This window comes from Cyprinodon variegatus, unplaced genomic scaffold (genome assembly GCF_000732505.1).
Source record: "Cyprinodon variegatus isolate N-32 unplaced genomic scaffold, C_variegatus-1.0 Scaffold790, whole genome shotgun sequence".
Lineage (NCBI taxonomy): Eukaryota > Metazoa > Chordata > Actinopteri > Cyprinodontiformes > Cyprinodontidae > Cyprinodon > Cyprinodon variegatus.
The window spans coordinates 425,013-447,852 of NW_015151243.1; the positions used below are offsets into that span (position 1 = coordinate 425,013).

Genomic DNA, 22,840 nt, shown 5'->3' on the forward strand with positions numbered 1-22,840 from the left:
GATGGTAGCTCTTGAGGACTGGACTTGAGCACCCCTGACCTAAACCTCCATGGTCCTTGCTCACTTACCTTTTCTGTCTGCTCGTAAGCAGTGAAAGAGCCAGAAAATTTCATGGTATGCCCAGGCAGGGACCAATGTGGACTGAGGGGTGGCCGAAAACTGCTTAGGGTCAGGACATACTAACCACACTCTACCATAAGGAAAATGAATCAACAAAACATGAATATCTGCTAAATAAATAAATGAAGACTAGATTTTAATAAAGCCAACACTCATAAATCTATACGCATTTTTTTTACATGTATCTTGTCTAAATTGCTTATAGTTCTGCACAATATGCACAATAAATTGGCTGAGAATAAAATGTTCCCTTCCTCCCCATAAAGCATAAAACCTGGTTCTGAAAAAAGCTAGAATTCTGTTTATTTAATCGCAGAAAGACAAGGCCAAGTGAACCTACGCAATTCAGAAGATGGAGTTTTTTGGAGCAGCAGTTTAGACTGACTCCTCTCTAAGATGTTTTCACAGCTAAACAGAACACAAACCCCTTCATCATCCCTTCCACCTTCATGCTTGACAGATAGCACAAAGTGATTTTTCATAAAAGCTGTTTAGTTTTTCCAAACCTGATGCTGCACATTATGGCAGCCAGATGTTTCTTCCATCCAACGCACATTGTTCTGACCATATGACTCATTCAGCTGCAACTTGCACAACTAATTGGTGTTGGATTTATTTCAAGGTAAAGAAGCTTTTCCTTTCAACCCATCCAAACAATCTTTTTTTGTCTTTCTTCAATGCCATTTTACACTTTACCTGGAGGGGATTTCAATTTTCAATCCTGGTAAGACTGACAGATGTTTTAAATAAATTTACCATGTTAAAAGTCTTTCTTTCTTTCCTTCAATTGGTAGGAGTTTCCTCTTATGAACCCACCAATAATAAGGAGCAGCAAAGATAGTTTTCTGTCTGGGGCACGGTGGGTAAGATGTAGGGGTTTGCCCTTTACAATTGAAGGGTTGCTGGTTCAAGTTCTTGCTCTGATAAATACTGTGTCTTTGGGCAAGAAACTTCACTTGCATTGCCTACTAATGGAGGTCAGAGAACCTGTGTATGGCAGCCTGGCTTCTGTCAGTGAGCCCCAGGGCAGCTGTTGCTACGTTCACCCCGCCATCAGTGTGGATAATTGTGTGAAAGTAGTGTAAAGCGCTGTGGTCAAGTCTTCTGTTTGAAAAAGAGCTATATAGGTACAGACATTTACCCTGTCAGGTTGTTTTAAATCTTGCTCCACCTTGGTACTGAGCCAACATACATTCTAAAGTTCCATGTGCTTTTATTGTCCCTCTATAATAATTTTGGAGAAGGAATTGGATTTATATTTCTCCCATGACTACACACCTTATTACATGCAGGTGCTGAAGAAAAAAATGTTTATTAAATTAAAATCACAGCAGAAAATACAATGTTTATCTACATGTTTATTAGCTATTTTTGTAATGAGAATTTCTAAAATGTTCAGAATTAGTGCCACTTGTTACACAGTAAATATTTTCTCCTCTCCAGGTATGACTCATTCTTCTTAAACATACACTGCCTTCATAATTCCACCCCAAATGACAAATAAGACCAAAACTTGTAGTTTATGACAGTTCTCAAAACAGACTCTTCATGCAGCTTCTGTGGATAAAAAAACACATTGACTCCCATGTCATATCTACTCTGTGGGATAAGAATCCAGTGCCCTTTTTCTGACAGCATAACAGGAAATCTGACATCTGCAAAGGCTTTATCCTTCCTACCATAGAGACTTTAATAATTACTAGGCAGAACGAATAAAAATACCAGGGAAAATGAAATTCAAAAATAGATTATAGAGCACAATGAAAGCAAAAAGATCTGTTTAACAGCGTTAGTTTGTGTTTTTTCAATATGATTTTAGTATTTAAAAAATATATATATATTTAATTGTCAAAATTACAGCAGCTGTTTAATCCTTTTTATACAGCTGTAGTTAAGGCTTATGTATTCTGTGATGTAGAAAACAACTGTGGGGGGAAAAAAAATAATCCAGGGATTAAAAGATTCATTTTAGTTCTACCATATATACCTAATGTAGTATTCTTGTTGCTGAAGGAGGAAAGTAAATGAATCAATAATAAAACAATTAATTTAAATATATTATATAAACAATTATTTCTTTACAGCTATAAAGCCAGACTTCACCGTTTTAGAATGAGTAATGAAAAACAACTGTAAACATCAAAGTATTTGTCTCCTTAAAGTTTTCAAATTTACCCACTTCTTTCTGTTTTTCCTATAAATATTCCAAACCTTTCTCCATGTGTTGATAATGTCTCTATCACTGTTGTTCCCTGGAGGATCAAAGCCGCAGAAATGGCTTTTTAACTAATTACAGGCTGATAGATGTTGGTGACTTGGTTCTTCTTCTACTTATGAGGAAACTTTTAGTATCAAAGTGTGATGTGTTGCCTTTTTAAATATTTTAACATCTTCTAAGAAATATTGGCAAGTTATGTTTTCACTTATTTAGCCCCTGTAAATTAGCCTTAGGTGAGATTGTAAGGGAGTAGCTTTTCTCTTTTTCTGTTTCCCTGTGAGAGTCTAAAGACTGTCTCAAGCTCCATTTACACTACCCTTTTTAAAGGGTGCCGTGAATGGTCCGAGCACTGTAACCAAGATAACTCTTGAGTGTAAATGGAACGCAACTTCCAGACAAAATCAAACCGTGCTTAATCTAGTACTAGTTCATCAGTAGGGCTCAGCACGGTTCAGTTCTGACTCAGTTCTCTGATAACACAGAGCGCATAAGCAGACCGAGTCATCTCCTATTTACAGTCAGCTGACTAATTTAGCAGCTTTTCCGGAGTGTTCGGCTTTGTAATTCACAGATCTCTTCACCTGTTCACAACACAACTTTCTTCTCAGCCTATTAACAATAAATGGCATCAAAAGAGAATGGTGCAACCTGGGATGATGCTGAGACAGAAGCTCTCATTGAAATCTAGGCGGAGGACGCTATCCAGGCACATAAGTTCCTAAATGTTAAGGGTGCTGCCATTTTTGTTCGCGTAATTCTTGTCTTGAGAGCTGTAGTATTGTGCACTGCCAATAAGAGTCCAGGAACCATGCTAGCGTGATGTGCAAATGATCATAAGAACCAAATACAGCACACTTAACGAAACACTGTGTAACTTTTGGCCACTAGACTTGTAACTTTTACGTCTAGTGCCCCAGTGGCTAAAAGCACCGCAGCACTGTCGCAAAAGTCAATAACAGTCAGCTGGCCAGCCTGCCGTGTCTTTTGATTGGGGACCGCGCCTTCCATCTAGTTTCAGCTCGGAGGCTGTAGGGAACGCTGCTGGTCTTTAGAGAGCACCACCGGGACTGGCTGGATCGCACAGCATGGAGGAACACCTGTGGAGTTCCAGTAAACAGCCACTGGGTCAGAGGGAGCATCCTGGTTAGCCTGCTAGCTTTTTCTGCCCGTATTTTGCTTCTACTAAATATCGAAAACAATTATGAAGATACATGACTGTGAGCTAGGCATAAAGTGTTAAATAAACAGTCTAATAATAAAGTTGAGTAAAGAGAATCGGTTTAACTTCTGGCTTGTTCTTTCAGTCTGCACCACTAATAAACTCCTTTCCATGATCGACTCTTGTTTTTAGTTGCACATGATCCCTTTCAAGTTTAATCTTTTTAGCTTTAACTTTTTTCTAGCATAAGCTATGACCAGTTGCCAAGCAGGTGAAAAAATAGTAGAGCAAAAGCTTTAGCTCCATGACTATATACCACAAGAGCCCATGACTGTAACGCCATACATTCTTCCAGGTCACATGACCTGGCCAATAAAGGTGCGTCTTCTCTTAACTTACATAGTCGGTATTTCAAAAGGGGAGCCCTACTCATAGCATTGTTACTGTCCAGCACTGTATATTGGCCAGAGGAAAAATTTAAAATAAATCATATGTGTCAATTCTTTAGGTCACAAAGTCCACGGTGTTCCTTTAACTGATCCAAGCTGGTCCAAACTTGGCTGGATTGATTTCAGAGGGGCAGTGTAAATGGCGCATAGGATGTAGCTACTCAACTCATGGATAATGACCACCGTGGATGATTGACATAAAACGGTAAATGGTGAACTAAACCTTCTCGTTTCATCCCTTTTTGCAAATTCGCCAACGTAACAAATGTCCGTAAATTCACAGTATAAAGTACTGTTTTTATTTGAAGGAATTTTCCCTACTTTGTTTTTACGGATCTTTAAACCGTGTTTATCAGAGCCACTTAGGTAAGAGAGTTTTAACAACTCCACTGACAGCAATAGGTAAATGAATAATTTACATTAGAGAAACATTTAGAGAAGAAAAAAAAATCAGTTTTTTGTTTTTTTAAACAGAATTTTTTGAACAGAAAACTCTGTGAAAAAATAGAAAAGATCCTGGCAGAAAATTACAAGAACACTCTGTTTTTTTACTGATTTTTTTTTACAATGTAGTTAATAAGTTAGATTAGTCTTTTCCTAAGTATTGTAACACTTTAAATTATTGCAATTTTGTAATTAAGCTATATAATGTATCTATGTGTAAGTAGTCCTTCCCAATGCAATATTATGTCTTGGTGTCAAACTCTCGGCTACACTGCTATTCACTATACACGTTTTTCCCTACAAAAATTCGAGCTGCTATAAAGTAGTACACAATTGAGAAAACAAGAGGAACAAAATCTTTCTAGTGCAAATATATGGATGCATTCCTCTAAATGTAAAATGTCCATCAAGAAACAGTGTTAAGTGGATGGAATCCTCCTCCTTAATGCCTCCAGGCTCTGTGGCTGCAGATAAAACTTACGTGGGGTCATTTTTTTCTGTCTCCCTTTTAGCCTGTTAGCAGCTTGTCAGATTGGACAAGTGGGAAGCCTTTTAGGGTTTCTTGAATTTAAGTGGGGATTCACCTAAATGTGTGGCAGATCAGCTAGCTGAACCAATTTGCTGCACCAGGAGCCCTGCTAAAGGTTAATTAATTTGCTTATGTGCTACAACAGACATTTTTTTATTTTAATGTTTGCATCAACTGTATTATTAATAAACCAAAGGTCGCATTGGTTTGGTCTTTGTTCCAGACATGTTCAAGCCTTTCTCTCTGTTTGTCTCGGTTGTGTCTAAAGGGGGTTTGAAAGGCTACAATATTCACAGTTCTTGAACCAGACATTTAAATTGAATTAATCTGAAATGGTGTATTTTTTGACAGAAGGACTTCTAAAAGTTGTTTTAAAGGATTTGTTGCTGTTTCCATGTTACTAAAATGAGGTACTTATAACAAACAGGAATGAAGTGAGGGTGAAGTTGGTCGAAGCAGATGTGCTATTTTCACCTTATCAAAATAAAATACATTTTAAAGTTTACATTTATTAATTTTCTGAATGATTACAAGGTTGACTTAAAAAAGAAAGGTTTAATAGCAAGCAAGAATCATAACTTCTCTTACATGTTCAAGGAGAAAAACTAGATCATATGAAAATGTGAGCCCTCTTCTTTCAGTGTCAGGAAAGATTGATTTTTCCGAATGGTATGTCTTCTTCAAGGTCTGAACATGCCAATAGCATGAGCGTAAAAAGGCATTTTATGTTATTATCTTGTGCAATCATTTAATATCTCGTTCTCCGTTACATATGCTATTTCTTACAGTAGCAAAAAGCTTTGTCCTTGGAGCATAATGATGGGTTTTAGATTTTTTAAGATATCTAACTAAAAGAAGAAAATAAACTACTCACTAAACAATATGTAAAGAAAAGTGAAGGCAGTGTCAAATAGATTGATTCTGAATCAAGGTGTATGTTTAACTATTAATTTAAGAAGATCTTTTTTTTTTACTATTTATGGCTGCCAGCCATGAACATTTGTAAGAGTCTCTCTCATTTTATTATTTTAAATTACAACACAAATTTACAAAAATAGATAATATATATCAAATTTATGCAAAATGCCCCGCCAGTGGTCAAAATAAAGAAGCAGAAGTTTTAAGAAGTCTCTGGCTTGGTTTGAACAATGACTCTCGATCTCATACTTCATCAAAATGACTGGTGTCTTTGTTTATTTATCTTGAGGTTTAAGATCCCCAAATCAAGCAAATGATTCATCAAGGTGAGTTTGCAAAAGCTACTGATATGCAAATAAGGTCATTCAGACAAAGAGGTAGATCAACATCATGAGTTGGCAGCAGTGGCTATTCCTGTTGGAGCAGGAAAACATCTGAAACATTTAAGGACTTGGTGGTAGTTATCTGGTTGTCCTCGCTTCAGAACCTTCAGTTAGTATGTCAAATGTAAAGGTTTGTGCCACAAGAGTTTGGGACAACACACCTGGTTTGTTTAAGGAGTAGTCAGGAGATATCTTGTGTGTAAAAAGAATAGGACCAAATTCTCCCAGACCCAGCAATGGTAATAAGCAGGATGAATCCCCACAATTTAAAATCTTTACTATGGTCCTTTCTACTACAGTCACACCAATTTTTGCTGCATACACTGCACTGGACACTTTTGGTAGAATTACTGCATTACAGCTATAATGTATATGGTACAAATATGAACCAGAATATTTCCCTGAGTGGTTTAAGTATGTTTGTGCTTGTTTGTCATGTGATATACTGGCAACCTCATGATAAACCAGAACACAAACAGACACAACTTAGACCCCTTTTTAAAACCTTTTTAAGCAAATCAATGACAACCAGCCTCTACAGTACGCCACAGACATAGAAACACTAATAGTTAAGCACTGATTTGAAGACAATCATTTAATCACCCCCCTTCTGTTAAATTCATTTCAGATTTTTTTCATTCCTACAACACAATTAATCATAATAAAATGTGTTAATTTTATAAAAAAATTGTCTTTCTTCAAGTTTGACCCTTTGAAAAGTCAGAGAAAAATGTTTTGCTATTGCAGAACTTTGTGTTTGGCACAAAGTAGAGACAGGAGGCTAAACAGGACTAACTAAGTTGAGGGTTTTGAGGCTTTCATTAGAACAACGAGAATAGGTCCCGTCAGATGGAGAGGTTATGTTTTACGTTTTAGAGACAAAGCCAGAGAGGCCAGGCTGAGATGGTCTAGATGTGTAGAGATGAGGGGTAGTGGTTACATGAGTAGAAGGATGCTGTGGCAAGAACTGCCAGGCAAGAGGTAGAAGGAGGACCCAGGAGATGTATGGGTGGATTGAAAAACAACATGAAGGTAGTTGGTTTGAGATAAGAAGATGCAGAACATAGGGCTAGATTGAGACAGATGACTCGCTGTGGAAAACAAAAAGTACAAAAGTAAAATAAGAAGAAGCAGAACTTACTGTCACATGTAATTCCTACTGTAGCAGGATTTTAGTTTATTTGTGCTTATTTCTGAAGAAGTTGGTGTTTGTTTTTCCAAACATATCTGCACAGCAGATGGAAATAAAGCAAATCTGATCTAAAAGGTGTTTTTTAAGGTCTATTTTATCAGCAGTAAATTTCTTGCATCAGAAAACTGTCTGAGCATCTTCACTTCGATGAAACAAATCTGTTAATTACATTTTAGATTATAAAGTGCCAGTTCACCAGCTCAACTAAAAACAAACAAACAAAAGAAATTATAAATGTCATTTTTAGAATTAAATAAAATGTTTAAACTCAAAATTAAAACAAACTCTATTTTGAATATTCAGAGCAGCCATCCGTAGCTGCAGCTTGGAAAAATAGAGAAGATTCAGTCGCAAGACTTCAGAATGTATATTTATCATACAGTAGTAAAAAAAAACTTTTCAGGTAAACTGTCGTTTTTTTCTGTACCCACATATTTGCAGGACAGCTACACCAGACTACAGAAAAAAATTTCTTATAAAGACAGTATGAAACTATAACTAATATCCCGTAGCTGAGCGTGCACTTCAATCCAAATGAAAGTGCCCTATTTTTAATTCAGGGAATCTTAGCAGTAGTCTAAGAATTGTATTTTATGTGTTGATAATTGGGCATAGTGGCCATATCTGCACTGACTCTGAGCATGCTGGACTAAGTTTTGCTTGATGTTAACCAATTGACCAATTAAACGTCTCATAAGACTATCCAGATGATATCTCTTACCCCTGCTTTATACTCGCTGTTCCTATATCCCACCCACACATGATTTTTTTGCACCACACTAAACATATAGTGAATAATATTATCCAAATAGGAAGAGTTGCAAACTACACATGAAGGCCTGTCTTTTTGTCAGCATGCACAGTTTAAAAATAAACACAGATAAATTAACTATGGCAACATTTTAGGCTCAAAATGGCATGAATGTCACACTTAGGAGATTTTTATAGGAACTAGCATCCTATTTTGACAAATCCCTTATATCTTTAAGAGGATATAATCAATCAAACAAACAAACATAATCACGGATCCGGCCCAGATTGCTGGGCTGAGCCATATATAAAGCAGAAAGAGCAGGTGGATAAGATGAATGATAATTAGTGAGTGGGGAGGGTTAGGCAGGTGAGTGAAGTGAGTAATTAGATCAGCCATCAGGGCTGCGATCATTACAGTGAAAGATTAAACACTAAAATAAGCCAAATGTTAATTGTAAGATGTTGTCTGAATCAATTATATCTGTTAAGTCCCGCTTAGTCGTGAAACCAGAGTTTGAAAACAATGTGGAAAAAATCAGGTGTTCTTTCCAGATATCTCAAGCATGAACCACTCAGTCAGCTGACAGCTGGTGAGGCAAACTGACTGTTTGCACAGCCAAAACAACAACAAAATAAATCCAGAAAAATGTGGAGCCCTAAGCAATATTTTGCTATATAGATATTTGATATTCAAACAACTAAAGCCTCATCTCCAATCATCTTAAAGCTCAGTTTGGTGTTACAGAACATTTTAAAACCTAATCAGTTTTTGCCATGAGGTCGGGTTGACTTGACAGACTGGACCAGCCCATCAAAAAAGAGAGGCAGACATTCAGATGATCCTTGGAATCTGTGCAGTCTTTGACCCCTAAATATCACAGCTTTAAATTATCACTATTAACATGCCTTTTCAAAAAGTTACAGCCATTTAATTTGTGCCATTTTTAAATCAAATATACCCTGTCGTGGTATACACCACCAGTTGAAAAAAGTCATATGTACAGGGTATAACTTTTGATTTCGGAAAGCCTGCTAACCATCACCCTAATTGTGATATTTCTTAAATGTTATGTGCATTTATATTAACAAAATGAAGTATTTTAAGTAGAAGTGTTGGCATATTTGAGTAAATATGGAGCACTTAGGAGCTTTGAACTGCAGCTCACATCTCTTACCTTCAGCTTTGACTCTTTTAATATCACTCTTCAGATTTCTGAGGCAGCAGCTGGAAGAGATCAGGGGGGGCATATCATTCAACCATTAGCCCGTTCAGCCCCCTCTAATCCCTCCCCTCCAGTCCCGACGTCAACGTACAGGCAGCCTTGGATGGATGCTATAGTAAATCCCCCAGTCTGCGCTCTGAGGTGCAGGCTGCGCGCTGCCTGTGCCAGCGACGCACAAGAAGTCGGACTTGAAACGCAGCATGAAGCGCAGATCGGCTGTCTCATCCTGAGCTTATCGATGAAGCTGCTTCTAAAATCTTAGATCTATGTCTGATTCAAAGGACACTGGACTCTCCTTACTTTCCCACAAAGCGCTCCGCCAGTTGTCAACTTAAGTGGACGCTCAGCAGGTAAGACACATATAATTATCTAAAAGTAGTTATTCAATAAGTTCTTCTGATCTTTTAGCTCAATAAATGTATTCACTTTTTAAATCTTGAGGTAATGTTGGTAATAAGGCTTTCAGGTCAGCGAATTAACGTCTTCATGCGACTAATTATGTTCCTTTTAGCGCGTAGTGCGCACTCATTATTTGGTCACAGACACCTCTTTGTGTGGAGGGGATCAAGCGCAATTAGATGAGCGAAGTTTTTTGAGCAAGGGCATAAAAAGTGCAGCGGAAAAGAGGATAAAAGCGCAGGGATTGTTGTTTGCTTATTGGCACAACATGCAGATATTTAGAGCAGAAGGGATCCATGGATCCTTCTTATTCATGAAACAGTGCGTTAATAAAGAATGCACTGTTTAAATGAATAAAGAATTAACTAAGAGAACGCGTTTTTGTTCTGTTGGAAAATATCTATTTTTTTTTTATATTTCTTCATAATAATTGTACCTTTGGTTTATCCCCCTTCCCCCATCTGCAACAAGCACGTTTGATTTGTGCGTAAATGTACTTGTTTTCACATATTCCATCCCATCAATCAAACTCAATCACCTGACCAAAAACGCCCCCCCCCCCTGAGGGCTTGGGCAAAATTATTATAAAAATGTTTTAACTCAGTTAGAACCTGTTGATCTCTACCTTCCTCCCCCCCATCTTTTTTTTTTTTTATATCATACATGACCTTCAGAAAGGTGTGCATGAGTTGAATAAAACCTACATTTCATAACTTGTAAACTGTTTTTTTTTTACATACAGTCATGGAGAAAACAAATAGACAAGCATATTTCCCAGGTGAATAACATCACAAATAACAGTGGTTTTTCATTTATAAGGGTATTAAATAGAACATTGAAAACTGAATTAGACATTCTGCACTTTCCAAGGCAAACTGATTTAATTTGCATATCGCCCCAACACAATCCAGTTCCAGTAATAATACAGTGAAGTCAAATGCTGTTGACAATGGCAGTCACTAAAAATCTTTTCAGTGAGTTTGACATTTATTTTTTTGTCATTTGTGACATTTGCAAAGTGTTTAAGCCCCCCTGTGGTTCCTGTCGTTTGCGTTGCAGCTGCAGATCGTAAGGGTTTTTACGATATTACAAAGGATCAGAGGCTGATATTGTTTTAATTTGTGATTTACAATATTTTTACAAGATAACTTCACCACTTTTTTTGCTCCAATGCACAAAGCCCAACCCTCCATAGCCACTTCTCTTTGTCTTACTGTTTTTATTTCTGGTTTGGGAAATTTTAAGCAACAGGAATTATATTTTTTAATTTTTTGCCTCACCAAAACAATAACGATAGAAAACGTTAAACTAAAGCTGTAACTGTTCCTTTTTGGTTCTAGTGCCAGCTCATATTTTCACCCCAGTATTTCACCTCTCGTTGCCACCGCTAGTAAGACTGGGAATTAGATGTCGTGGTTGCAGCAGCAAAAAGGCTGAACGTATAAACAAGCTGCTACAGTCACTGAGCCCCGTTTATGCAGCTGTCATCAGAATGATCAGCATCAGAAAGTTGACTCGTTATGTGCTTCTGCTGAAATTTTACAAAAGCCTTAATAGATAATCAGGAATAAAAATAAAGGTGAATCTGATCAGAGAAAAGATCTCTACAGCCTGTGTTAAGGTTACCAGCTGTGTGCAGATTATTTAACTGCCAATGCATATTTAGAAGATTTTTTTTATTTCATTTTTTTACACAAATCTCAGTAATTCTGATCAAAGCGATTCTGAGTATGAAAGATCTACATTAAAAATGTTTGAAACTGATATGTGTTGCCAAAAGAGAATTCTAATCTTTGCAACATTTATCATTAAAGCTATTCTACATCTGAAATGAGAAAAGATAAGAAGGAAATATTGGTGGTTATACAAACTCTTTCTGGGTTAATGCAGCAGACAAAGTGAGATGAGCTCGTTGATTGTAATTTTTTTTCCTCATTACTCCAGCCATTTATTTTAATGTACTCCTGCCTATCAGGCTAAGATCAGGAGGAATCTTTTTTCACTCTTAATTTTGTCTTAATCAACTTCCACATCCACAGCACGCCAGGCTGACTAGAACCAGCTAGAGTTTTTGAGGGGGAGGGGTGATATTTCAGATAGAGATAGGAAATTACAGCATAAAAACATCCCTCCAATTTATTCTAAAATCCAGGTGATGATAAATGCATCGGTATGCCTCCTAAATATATGTAACAAAAATCATCCATCCATCCATCCATCCATCCATCCATCCATCCATCCATCCATCCATCCATCCAAAAATCATATTATTCTTAGAAATCTTAGCAATGTTGGAGCACAGGTATTTCTTGACTATTTTGTTTTCTAGATCATTTTGAGTCCTGGGCTTCTATTTTTTTCATTTTATGGTTATTTTTTGAAGGATTAAGCTCTGAGTGACAGAAGTGTTTTATCATAGGTGTATTTATATGGAAGTATGAGGACATAGTTGACCATGGCAGAAGTTTCTACAATAATTTGGCCACATTTGTAGAGCCACAACTCTGGTGTAACATTAGGCTATAAAACAACTTTCACTTTCTGCTAGCAGCACCCATAAGTGTATTGAAATGGTTTTTCAAAGAGTCTGTAATGAACTTCATCTAGTTCTTAAGGGCTGTACGAAGAGAAACAGATTCAAAGAATAACCAATATTTTACCGTTCTAGTTATATTCAGCTTAATCTTGACTGTTGCCAGAAAAAGCAGTCTATTTAGCCAACTCCTTATGTGTATTTTCCCTGTTATAAGGATAGAATGGACTGGTTTTGTGATGCAATTCTATAATAGTGAACTTTGGAGATTGGTTTTCCTTCTTTATTATGTTTTACTTTGCAATGCTGGCAAGACAAATATAAAACTTTGCCGTACTCAGTTTACAGTTGCTAAGATAAATCGTTTCTATGTAATTTCTTATTGATATGCCATAAAACCAGATGTTTAAAAATAACTAATTAGGACCTCTTATAACTTTAGAATAATGTAAAGAATTAAAGATTAAAAGCTGATAAATGCATTTAGTTGTGCAGTTTATATCACAAGGATGTTTAATGGTACTATTTAGCCACTTCTGCTTTTGTTAAGAAAGTAATTTCTAAATGTTTCATTCACATGTTAAGAAATCTGCTCACTCTAAAGGTTGGAGTGATCTACATTTTCAGTATGTGATCATGCTACTACTATAAATAAGTGATTTTCTTTCTAAATGCTTTTTTATACATCTTTCAAACTAAATATTTGCTCTGAATTGGATGTGTCTGGTGCTTTAAATATGTCAGAAATACATTCACAAATCCTGCTTGTGGAGAAATAAGAATGAATGCAAGCATAATGTATAAGAAAAAAAAAAAAATCCCATCCAGGATAAAAAAGAAAATCAATGTACTTCTGCTTCCTTGAAAAGCAACCACTAGATGTCACAATTCTAGAGCTTGTTACGGATGACTGTATCAGTATGGTTTTATTAGGGTTTATGTTGTGTTAATCTAATACTGGTATTTCCCAAAATAAATGAAACATGCCTGAAGCTAGTGGAGGCAGAGTGAAGATATCAGCTTTGATGTTACCAAACCAATTAGAGTCAACATGCAGTAAAATATGATGATGATTTTTCCCAAGAAAAAATGTGAGATCTGTTATCAGCAGCAGGTTAAACATCTAATACAACAGCGTCTCATTTATCTCACTCTAAGAGCCGGGTGCTCTGGGGCTTCCCAAAATCTTAAAACACAAATCTCAAAGTGGCTTATGATAACAGAAGTGTTTTATCCTAGGTGTATTTATATGGGAGTATTTCTATATTCAATATTTTTATTCTGAATGTTTTAACTGGCGTCATAATGACAGATAACCAACAAGATATTTTTTCCTATTAGGTGCACTTTGCTTAACAGAACCTGGTGAAAAGAAGAATTTGAAAAACTGCAACTTTTATACTTTTAATCAAATTCCAAGCCAGTTTCCATCTTTTGTCTCTTTATCACTGTCAAATATAGTAAATATCTTATCTTATAGTGATACAGAACATGTTGGTGTCTTACTTCAATGCTGGACTACTGTAATTTTGTATAATCTAAAAGTCCAAAACTATTCCTAAAATGTTCAGCTTATTGAAAAATCAGCAATTAAAGTTCTAGTTAAAGGTTCTAGTTCCATGCCTTTATTTCCTCCCTATTCAAGCTAAAATGTGATTTTTGTTTATTCTCAAATACATAGAAAATCCTTATACTCCATCATAATCAGAAGTCTGATTTTCAACATATTTCATAGATAGAATGTAGAATTTAAAAAAACTGAACTGGGAAAATTTTTTGTATTTATCTGAGTTACTTCCTGTGAAATGTGTCGTAATTTTTACCCATGGGGAATATATACTGTTTACCTTGAAGGTTTACAGCCAAGTAATTGACAGAACAACAGATCCATCTACTGTAGCTTAATAATAATTCTGAATAAGTCATTATTACAAAAATCTCAATGTTGAAATAGTGCCCAACTTTTGAAATTATGTGAATGATTGGCTTAATCACAATGATTCACAAGGACCATTCCCACATAACTGTTATGAGCGAGTAACCCTGGAAGTTTATAATAGCTTTGTGAGGCAAATGGTAAGTATAATAAAGCAACAAGAGAAAAAAATGTGCATGAGCAATTCCATTAATGCTGTAGGAATTTTACAATATTTCAACCAGGAGAGACTCACACAGAGAAAAGTTGTAACTTGAAAGTATTAAATGTATTTATACAGGTAACACAATCATATTATTCAACATATTTCTATCTAAGGAAAATCGCCTGATTGCGAGAACTCATTGGCTATCTGCAATCCCTCGCACTGAGCATGCATGTAGCAACAGTGGAGAGGAAAATTCCATTTTAACAGGAAGAAACCTCCAGCAGAACCAGGCTCAGTGTGAGCGGCAATCTGCCGAGGCTGACTGGGGTTCAAGGAGATAAAGTAGTACAGTGGTGGTGGAATAAGCCAGAGGATGAGTGGGACTGAGAATGAGGAAGGCGATGGGATGGAGGTGGGTGAAAGTTTGCTTGCATGTGGGAGAGAGAAGCTGGGCCAGGAACTAAATGAAGGGGATCTTGCAAATGGCTGGATTTAGAGAAGGTGAGGCCCCTGAGCTGAATGGCTGAAGATGAAATGAATGATGGACATCAGGTTCAGGCTAAGCTGATAAAAGTCTTCCAGATTAAAATTTATGCTGAATCTTCATTTCCCTATTTATAAACATTCCCATTGCTAGATTTCCCATATTTCCCCATTGTGGGACATTATATTATTCTATTCTATTCAAAGTTATAGCATTCAGACAATGTCAAGTTCACGGTCTGGCAACATTTATCTTCAAGGAGTCTATATCTTAGCAGTAAAATGATCTAGAAAGTTGCCTTACAGCATTTTCTTTTCTATATTAATTTGTTTTGGTTGATGTCTGAATCCCCAAATAAGTTTAATATTGAGGTGTAATCGTACACATACAGATGCAGTTATATCTATTATATCTACGTATGTATCTATTTTTACCTGAAGTTAAAACCAGTACCTAAACTACAAAAAAAAAAACAACACCTATAAACCACGTAGCCATATCAGAAAAAAAAGTTTGGAAAACAATTTTTCTGTCATGTTCCTCTTATGCTATATAAAAAATCTTATGTTGTAATATGGGCCTATCAATGCACATAATAATAATTTCATAATACTGCCATTCTTCCTACACTACTTTGTTCTCATAATATTTCAATCTCTTTACTGAGGAAACAGTCCTTAGTCCCTCCGGTATCTGTACTGACTTCCCTTGAGTAAACAAAATGTGTATCTCCATTGGTTATTGAGTTAATCTAGTGATGCAGAGCTCTGTATATGGGCCATTTAATTTAGCAGTCATTATTGTCACAGTTGTTTAATGAAAATGTGACTTTTAATTTTCTATATGTTTATGTATATTTAAGTTGTTCCCCTCATTCACAACTATAATAATTAGTAATGAAACAAGAGAGAAAGAAACAAATAATATGTACTTGGACCTCAGGGTGCAAATAAATACATCTTTTTTTTATACAGCTTTCCACATTTAATTCATTTTGTGCTCAACATATTAAAGTGAAGGGAACAATTATTTCTATAAATACCAATCTTAAAACTATGGCATCTGTATTTCTTCAGAATCCTTCACTTTGATGCCTCAAAGTTTTTTGTGAATAACAATATCTATATAAAATTTTTTATAATTAGGCATCTTTACAGTTTTGTTACTAATTACATTAGTAACAGTTTTCCAACATAGACAGATTCACCCCATGTTTCTGCACATTTTATTTTTGCTTTTTTTAGGGGGGTGGCAGGGGTTTGCTATATTTTATGTGGTTCAGAGGGAGTAGTGTTCCTATGTGGTTCCAGGGGGGTAGTGTTCGGATTAGTCATTTAGTCCCCTTGGGTGGCTTGTATGGAGTTTCTTGATCTAGTTCTATTTATAAATCCATCTTTCTTGGTTGTTATGTGTGAAACTAGTGTTGCAGGCCATCAGACTCTGGTGAAAGGTGAATGAGTGGTGTGTCCGGTTTCTGATCACTCAACCTTTGTTATTGAAGTGGGGCGTAACTAGGTTGTAGAGTTTGGATGTTTAAGTCACTGGTTATTATTCCTAGAAGGTAAATCTGGAAGGATTAAACTGGAGCATTTCTCTTTAAAGTAAATGAGGATGGTTGGTGGAAGAGGCTGTTTGCTGTCCTCTGCCAAAAAGGTTTGATCTTATCCTGTTTTAAAATTTAATTCCCCTTTAATAAAATATTTTTGAACAGAATTTGTTTTGAATTTCAAACCAACTAATTACTACATGATTCATTTATTATATTTTAACTTCTCTCACTCTCATGAGGTCCAAAATGAAATAAACATTTCTGTTGCTGTGAAATTGAGGATATCCTACCATTTTTTTTTATCTGCTCAAATCTTTCCTCTGCCTTGGGCCTGCTTTGCTTCATATTTGCTTCAGTGGTTTCTTTTTTTAATGCAGGATTTTAAATTTCTGTTTCCTTTTGAAAGGAGAATGCAATTCATGTGCTTTCATCTCTTTTTGCAGATTTAAAATGAACGAAGGACAGGTAAACAACTCCACTCATCTGTACGACAACTGGACATTTTATAACTCTTCCTTGGACTACATCACACCCAGGAAGAACATCACATATGTTGGCTATTACCTACACCAGCCGTCCACTGCAGCCATCTTCATCGTGTCCTACCTGCTGATCTTTGTGGTGTGCATGGTGGGAAACGGTGTGGTGTGCTTCATTGTGCTGAAAAGCAGAAATATGAGGACAGTGACAAACCTGTTCATCCTGAACCTCGCTGTGAGTGACCTGCTGGTGGGAATTTTCTGCATGCCAACAACTCTTCTTGACAACATAATTACAGGTAAGCAAGGTGTTAAATACAGTAGATGCTATCAAATAGTTTAGCTATAAATTAGGTAATATGTCACCTTTTTTTAAATCAAGATGGTTGCATAAGTATATCATCTCAACCTAGGGGGTGGTAGAACTCATGGTAGGGCTTATTTGTGTCAAAGACACTCTCAACATTGTGACGAGATATTTTCCTGGAGCTAGACCTCCCAGAATAGGGTTCCTGCTGTTTTGTAATATAGCCAGAGCTTCTAAGTTTAACTGTAAATCTTCTCTTATACTGTATTATTAGGAGAAAATCTCCACCACATTTCTTGCTAGGTGAATAAAAATGCTTAGCCATGAATAATGATAATCCCATCCTGGATTATCATTCGATTTTACCACCTTCATCCTGAGTAGACATGGACCAGACTCTCCTCCTAGTTCTAATAATGACCAAGGCAGGTTGACGGCTTTGGACAGCCAGGAGAACTCTGCCTGTGAAAGGAGTTTTTCAGTCAGAGTGCCTTTTAAACTCAAATAACAATTTTTTCATGTCAAGGACTCTGCTTCAAACTGACCATATCAATGCATTATTTTATTTTTATCTTTTTTGCACCATGTTTTTTTCCCCCCACAATGTTTACCTTTGATCACTGCTGCAAGAAATGGAAATGTCATGAAAGCTGTAAAAAACCAAATTTCGTTTTGTATATACTCTGTGTATAGAAAACGGCATTAAAGTTAGTCTTAGTCTAAGTCTTTTTTTTTTTTGACATTTTTTTCAAACTTTTTTCAAACAGAAGAATCCCAATTTTCCCAATTTAGACTTCCTCACAACATAAAGCTTTTAACTGGAATATGTACAGTGAAAAATTTATGTGAAAGAACTGGGTGGGTGGGATGGCAACGTAGGTCGGGAGGTCAGAAAGTAGATGCTCATTGGTCTGAAGCATTGTCATCAGGCATTTACATAAAGGCAATACATAGACAAACATGACGTTAATACAAGTTATTAACAACAAGGATGGATTAACTCAGTCATTTATGGTTCCTTTTTACTACCTTTACAGTTAATGATTAAATCGATTGTGGGATGAAAAACATTTGGCCTTCATTCTTAAGAATAAATGTAGGGAATACCTTTCCCCTATAGAAAGCAGATCGTAGAGGGACTATATTGTTTTATAAGCTTGTATGCTTTTCTTTCACTATCTGTATATTTTCTCCATGCTTGCCAGAGGATTTCTTCTAAGCCTCTGCAGCACAGCCAGCAGCTGTTATGAAATACAGAATATTCTCAATAAAAGCAGAAGAGAACATTAAAACTATTGTTCAGTGAAAATTTCTATTGACGCCAAATTACCATAGTTTCTTTTAAAAGCAGAGTCTCTGCTTAGCTTTGGTGCTACTAAGGTCAGTCCATGAGTTGCACTTACGTGGCAGTCCCTAACCGTGCCTAGGTTCCTGTAGCATGAGACAGTCTTAATCTGTTCTTTATCAGTGATGGTTGGGCAGAAGAACTGAAGCTTCCTGAATTCAATAGATGTTGAGAAATGTTTGCAAATGTTTGGTTATAAACATTTGTTTTTGATTTGGGGAAGTGAGTTTGTTTGGGAGCCTGAAATGTTCCTAGAATCAGAGTATTTTAACCTCTAAAAATACTATTAAAGTTAAAAAATAAATTCATTAATGGAGGAATTACCATCCCCAAGTGAAGCTGCCCCACCCACATTCTTCAAATAAAACAAAATGAATGTCAGGCAATTCAACTAATTTTGTGCTGTTATGTGCAGCTGGAATGAACCAATTTAAATTGCTGTCACTTTTTTCAGCTAGATTTCTGTGGCTTTGTCACCAAACATGTTTTATTTTTGCTGCTTTTCTTTTAAAACTGCTGACAAAATGTTTTGATCTTCAACTTTTCTTTAGCAACTTAAAAAAGTGCAGCACAAACAAACATTTTGATACACAAACCATCACAACTAAGCAGAACTGATTGACACCAATTTTGTTTATTTGAAGAAGGTGGGGGTGCGCATTGATCTTTAATGCACTCCGGAAGTTTTTGTTACCATATTCAAAAACAACAGCAGCACAATAATTTATTTTGCTGCACAATTTGCACTAGGGTTTCCAACCGTGCCTTGAAAAACAGAATTGTCCCGTATTTAGTGGAAAAGGAACGCACTTTGTTCGGTATTACTGAGAGTGAAAAAATAGTCAGTAAAAGCTAATGGAAAATGAACATGTTACATACAAATGGCATGTTACATACAAAACTTGCGGTAAACTTGTTCCCGGGCCCTGTCCTGCATTGTGACCAATGAGCTGACAACATGTATGCAATGATCCAGAATACCCTCATCCCATTGGTCAGGCCAAGTGTTGCTCACGGAGAATATAGCGGGAGACATCAGAGCAGTATGGGTAGGGGAGGTGCACCTTCACATAGCGATGCTCCTCCTCCAAAAAACAAAAAAGGATGCAGAAATATAATGAGGAATGAGAAAAAACAAATACCCGAGTGGAAAAAAGGCTGCGATAATGAATATAAAGCACACAGCAAACATGCATCTAATTAAATGCAGATTTAAGTCAAATAGTTAAAAAAAATAATTTCACACACAAAGGGGGGCTAAGAAAAAATCACCACGCCAGGAGGGGTATAGGCAATCGGGTCAGCTGGCACGCACATGAGGCGTCACTTTTTTTTTTCAGGGATTTGGCAACGCTAACTGGCACTGATCTAGCACAAACATTTGACACAATTTTTTGCTTGATTTGAAGAGGGGATAGGGACAACTTCACTCAGCTCAGTAACCCTACCCAAAGAAGCAATTTTCTTTTTAAAACTTATTCAAGTAAATGTAACTGGTTAAATGTAAATTGCTACTACTCTCCTCTCATGCCTATAAAAGAAAACCAAAACACAAACACCCATGGATGATTAAAATATTAGGCGCTCAATATCTGGTCAGGACTCCTTTTGCATGAATGAAGACATCAATGCAATGTGGCATGAAGTTGAATAGCTTGTGGCTCTATTGTGTCAGTATTAGAGAAGTTGCCTATACGGCAACCTTTTAGGAACTAAGTCTCACTATAAACCATAGATGGAAGCAGGTTAGATTAAAAATGAATCCCTTGCAGGCACACTGATTGCAGATGTAGCATCCTGAGTTTAAATGAGCACAACTGGCAAAATAAAATAAAAAGTTGGAAAATCACAACAGAATGAGCAGAAAATAGATTAGAAACACATTTAAAAGAGAACATAGTTGATTAAAATCGCTGGGAGGAGAACTTGAAAGTGGAGTTTTACCTGCCTATTGGAAATTACAGTGTGATGAGGTATTTAACAAGTTTAGAATTAGGCCATTTCTAGAAAAAGGACACAAACTAAAGATGTCTGTCTAATGAAAGCAGGATGCTGTAAGGTGTGCAAAAGAGTAATTCAATTCTTTTGAGCGTTTTTCTAGTCTCTATTATTGATATTTCTCTTGTAGTTGCTACTGTAGTTCCATGGGTCTGTTTCAGATGGAGAAAACTTTTCAGCTTTAAATATGCTTTATTCAGAGTTCAAATGGGTAAAAATACCTCTCCTAATCTTTTGATGTTTGCTTCTGAGAATTGTCATTATGTCTTATTTCCATATTAGTCTTTGGTTGAGATTTTGCTGGTTAAGCTTGAAATTCTGTCATCTTTTAATTAACCTTTTGACACTGTATGCGAGGGCTTTCAGTCAGACTCATCCTTTGCTTTTACATCAAACCTGTCAAATTTTAATCTTTGCTACAATCCATAACCATAGGATTTTAAGTATTTATGTCTTTTTTTAAATTAGTTTCCGTGTTACTGGATTTTGTGCTATATGAAAATGATGAAGGGAACTTTGTATTATAAACTGAATATGAACTGAATTTTGTATTATAGTATAGAATGCCATTATGATGGGTTAATTAATGGGGAGAGGACTTCCTTTCCAATAATGGAACCCTTGAACAAGGTGGAAATGACAATAATGAGAGATAAGATACCATGTCTATTTTAATCTGTGTCTAATCATATACTTATGAAAAATGTGTAATAAACTATTAGGTAAAAATATTTAATTAGGAATTCAGGACTGCATTCTTTTTTCAAAGATAAAGAAAAAAGTTTTATGACTGTAGCCCCATTTACACTAACCTTTTGAAACCGTGCCGAGATCGGTCCCAGCACGGTAACCATGATAACTGTTAAGTGTAAATGGCATGCATAGCTGAACTGGACCATGCCAGAAAAAAACAGAACCAGTTCTGGCCCGGTTGTCAGATAAGTGCATTAGCGACCGCATCATCTCCATACAGTCAGCCTCCGTAATCATGAAATTTCAGACATTCATAAAAATACTGTATTCCCTACCTTGCCACACGATTGTTATGGGTGCTGATTCTGCTTAGCACTGTGATGAACCTCAACTCCTGTCGTTGCCCTGATTAGACTATCATTTGTCGTATCCACTTCCCAAAAGCCGATTCTGTCAAGTAAATTCACCAAAGGCTGCGTCCTTTGCCTGACTCTTGGCAAAATGTTACGGGCACCGCCATGTTGATTTGCTTGTTTACCTCAAGAGGGCTGTAGTACTGTAGATTTTCACTAGGAGACGAAGAACTGTGCTGGCATGGTGTTTAAATGGCTGTAAGGAACCAAGCTCTGCACGGTTAACTGACCCAAGTTTGGCACGGATCGGTTTACAGAGGGTAGTGTAAATGGGGCTATATTGAGACTGGTTTGTATGTCATTAAGGCTGTGTTAGATTAAAACATACAGCAGACAACAAAAAGGCTCACCAGCGTTGCAGGTACATATCACTTTTAGTGCAAATTAAAGGTTATCATCTATTATATTGTATTTGCAAATGTTAGCAAATGATTGGGGTTCAATACATACATAACATTTTCTAGAATATCTTTATATGGCTCTTTATAACAAGTATAAAGAGCCATTATCAGTGAAGCACCGATTCAATGAGTCATCATGACAACAGGCAATAGAAGTGCCAATTTCAAACCACTGAAATTAGAGATTTTAATACAGAAATGTAGACTGTGTTTAAAAATACGGAGCACTAGCACTACAGCTAGAAAAGGAGATGGTGTTTGAGAAGATTGATGCTAGAGATAATGCCTAAGTTTATATGAAGTCTCAAAGGCAGGCTGTTTTGACATTTATTAAAAGCTCTCTCCTCTCATCTGTTCCATTTGTAGATCACTAATATAGGATTCTTCCTTGTCAAAATATCTTTTATAAAAAGTTTTTCAAACAGGTATCATTAGGTTATGTTTTCCATGGCAAAATAATTATCCTAAATTATCTCTAGTCCCTTCCCCTATCCTCGAGTGTCTCCTAGGTCATTCTGTATTTTGTAGTCTCAGGCTAAAAGAATATTGCATGCAATAATATATCACAACACAGGCTCTGGCGTAGAAATTTTGCTGTACCATTTTAACCAATTAGACAAATAAATTGCAGTAGCCTCTCTTTAACCTATAAAATAAGCACAACGACTGTTTTTGGCTAGATTTTGCAGAATTAAACAATTTAACATACAAATTTCAAGATTTGTACGTCACATAACGATAGCACTGTTATGGTTTTATTCAAAGAT

The 22,840-nt window shown here is 36.3% G+C and overlaps 1 protein-coding gene across 1 annotated transcript in view; it reads left to right on the forward strand.

Annotated features, from left to right (window-relative positions):
* Nucleotides 1–9,542: 9,542 nt before the first annotated feature.
* The window catches only part of LOC107098574 (neuropeptide FF receptor 2-like), a 29,996-nt gene continuing 16,698 nt past the window's right edge, over nt 9,543–22,840 (forward strand). The window contains exons 1-2 of the mRNA XM_015396314.1: nt 9,543–9,738; nt 16,881–17,215. Coding sequence (XP_015251800.1) covers nt 16,888–17,215 — 328 coding nt within the window. The 5' untranslated portion in view covers nt 9,543–9,738; nt 16,881–16,887. The remainder of the gene's footprint in view (nt 9,739–16,880; nt 17,216–22,840) is intronic.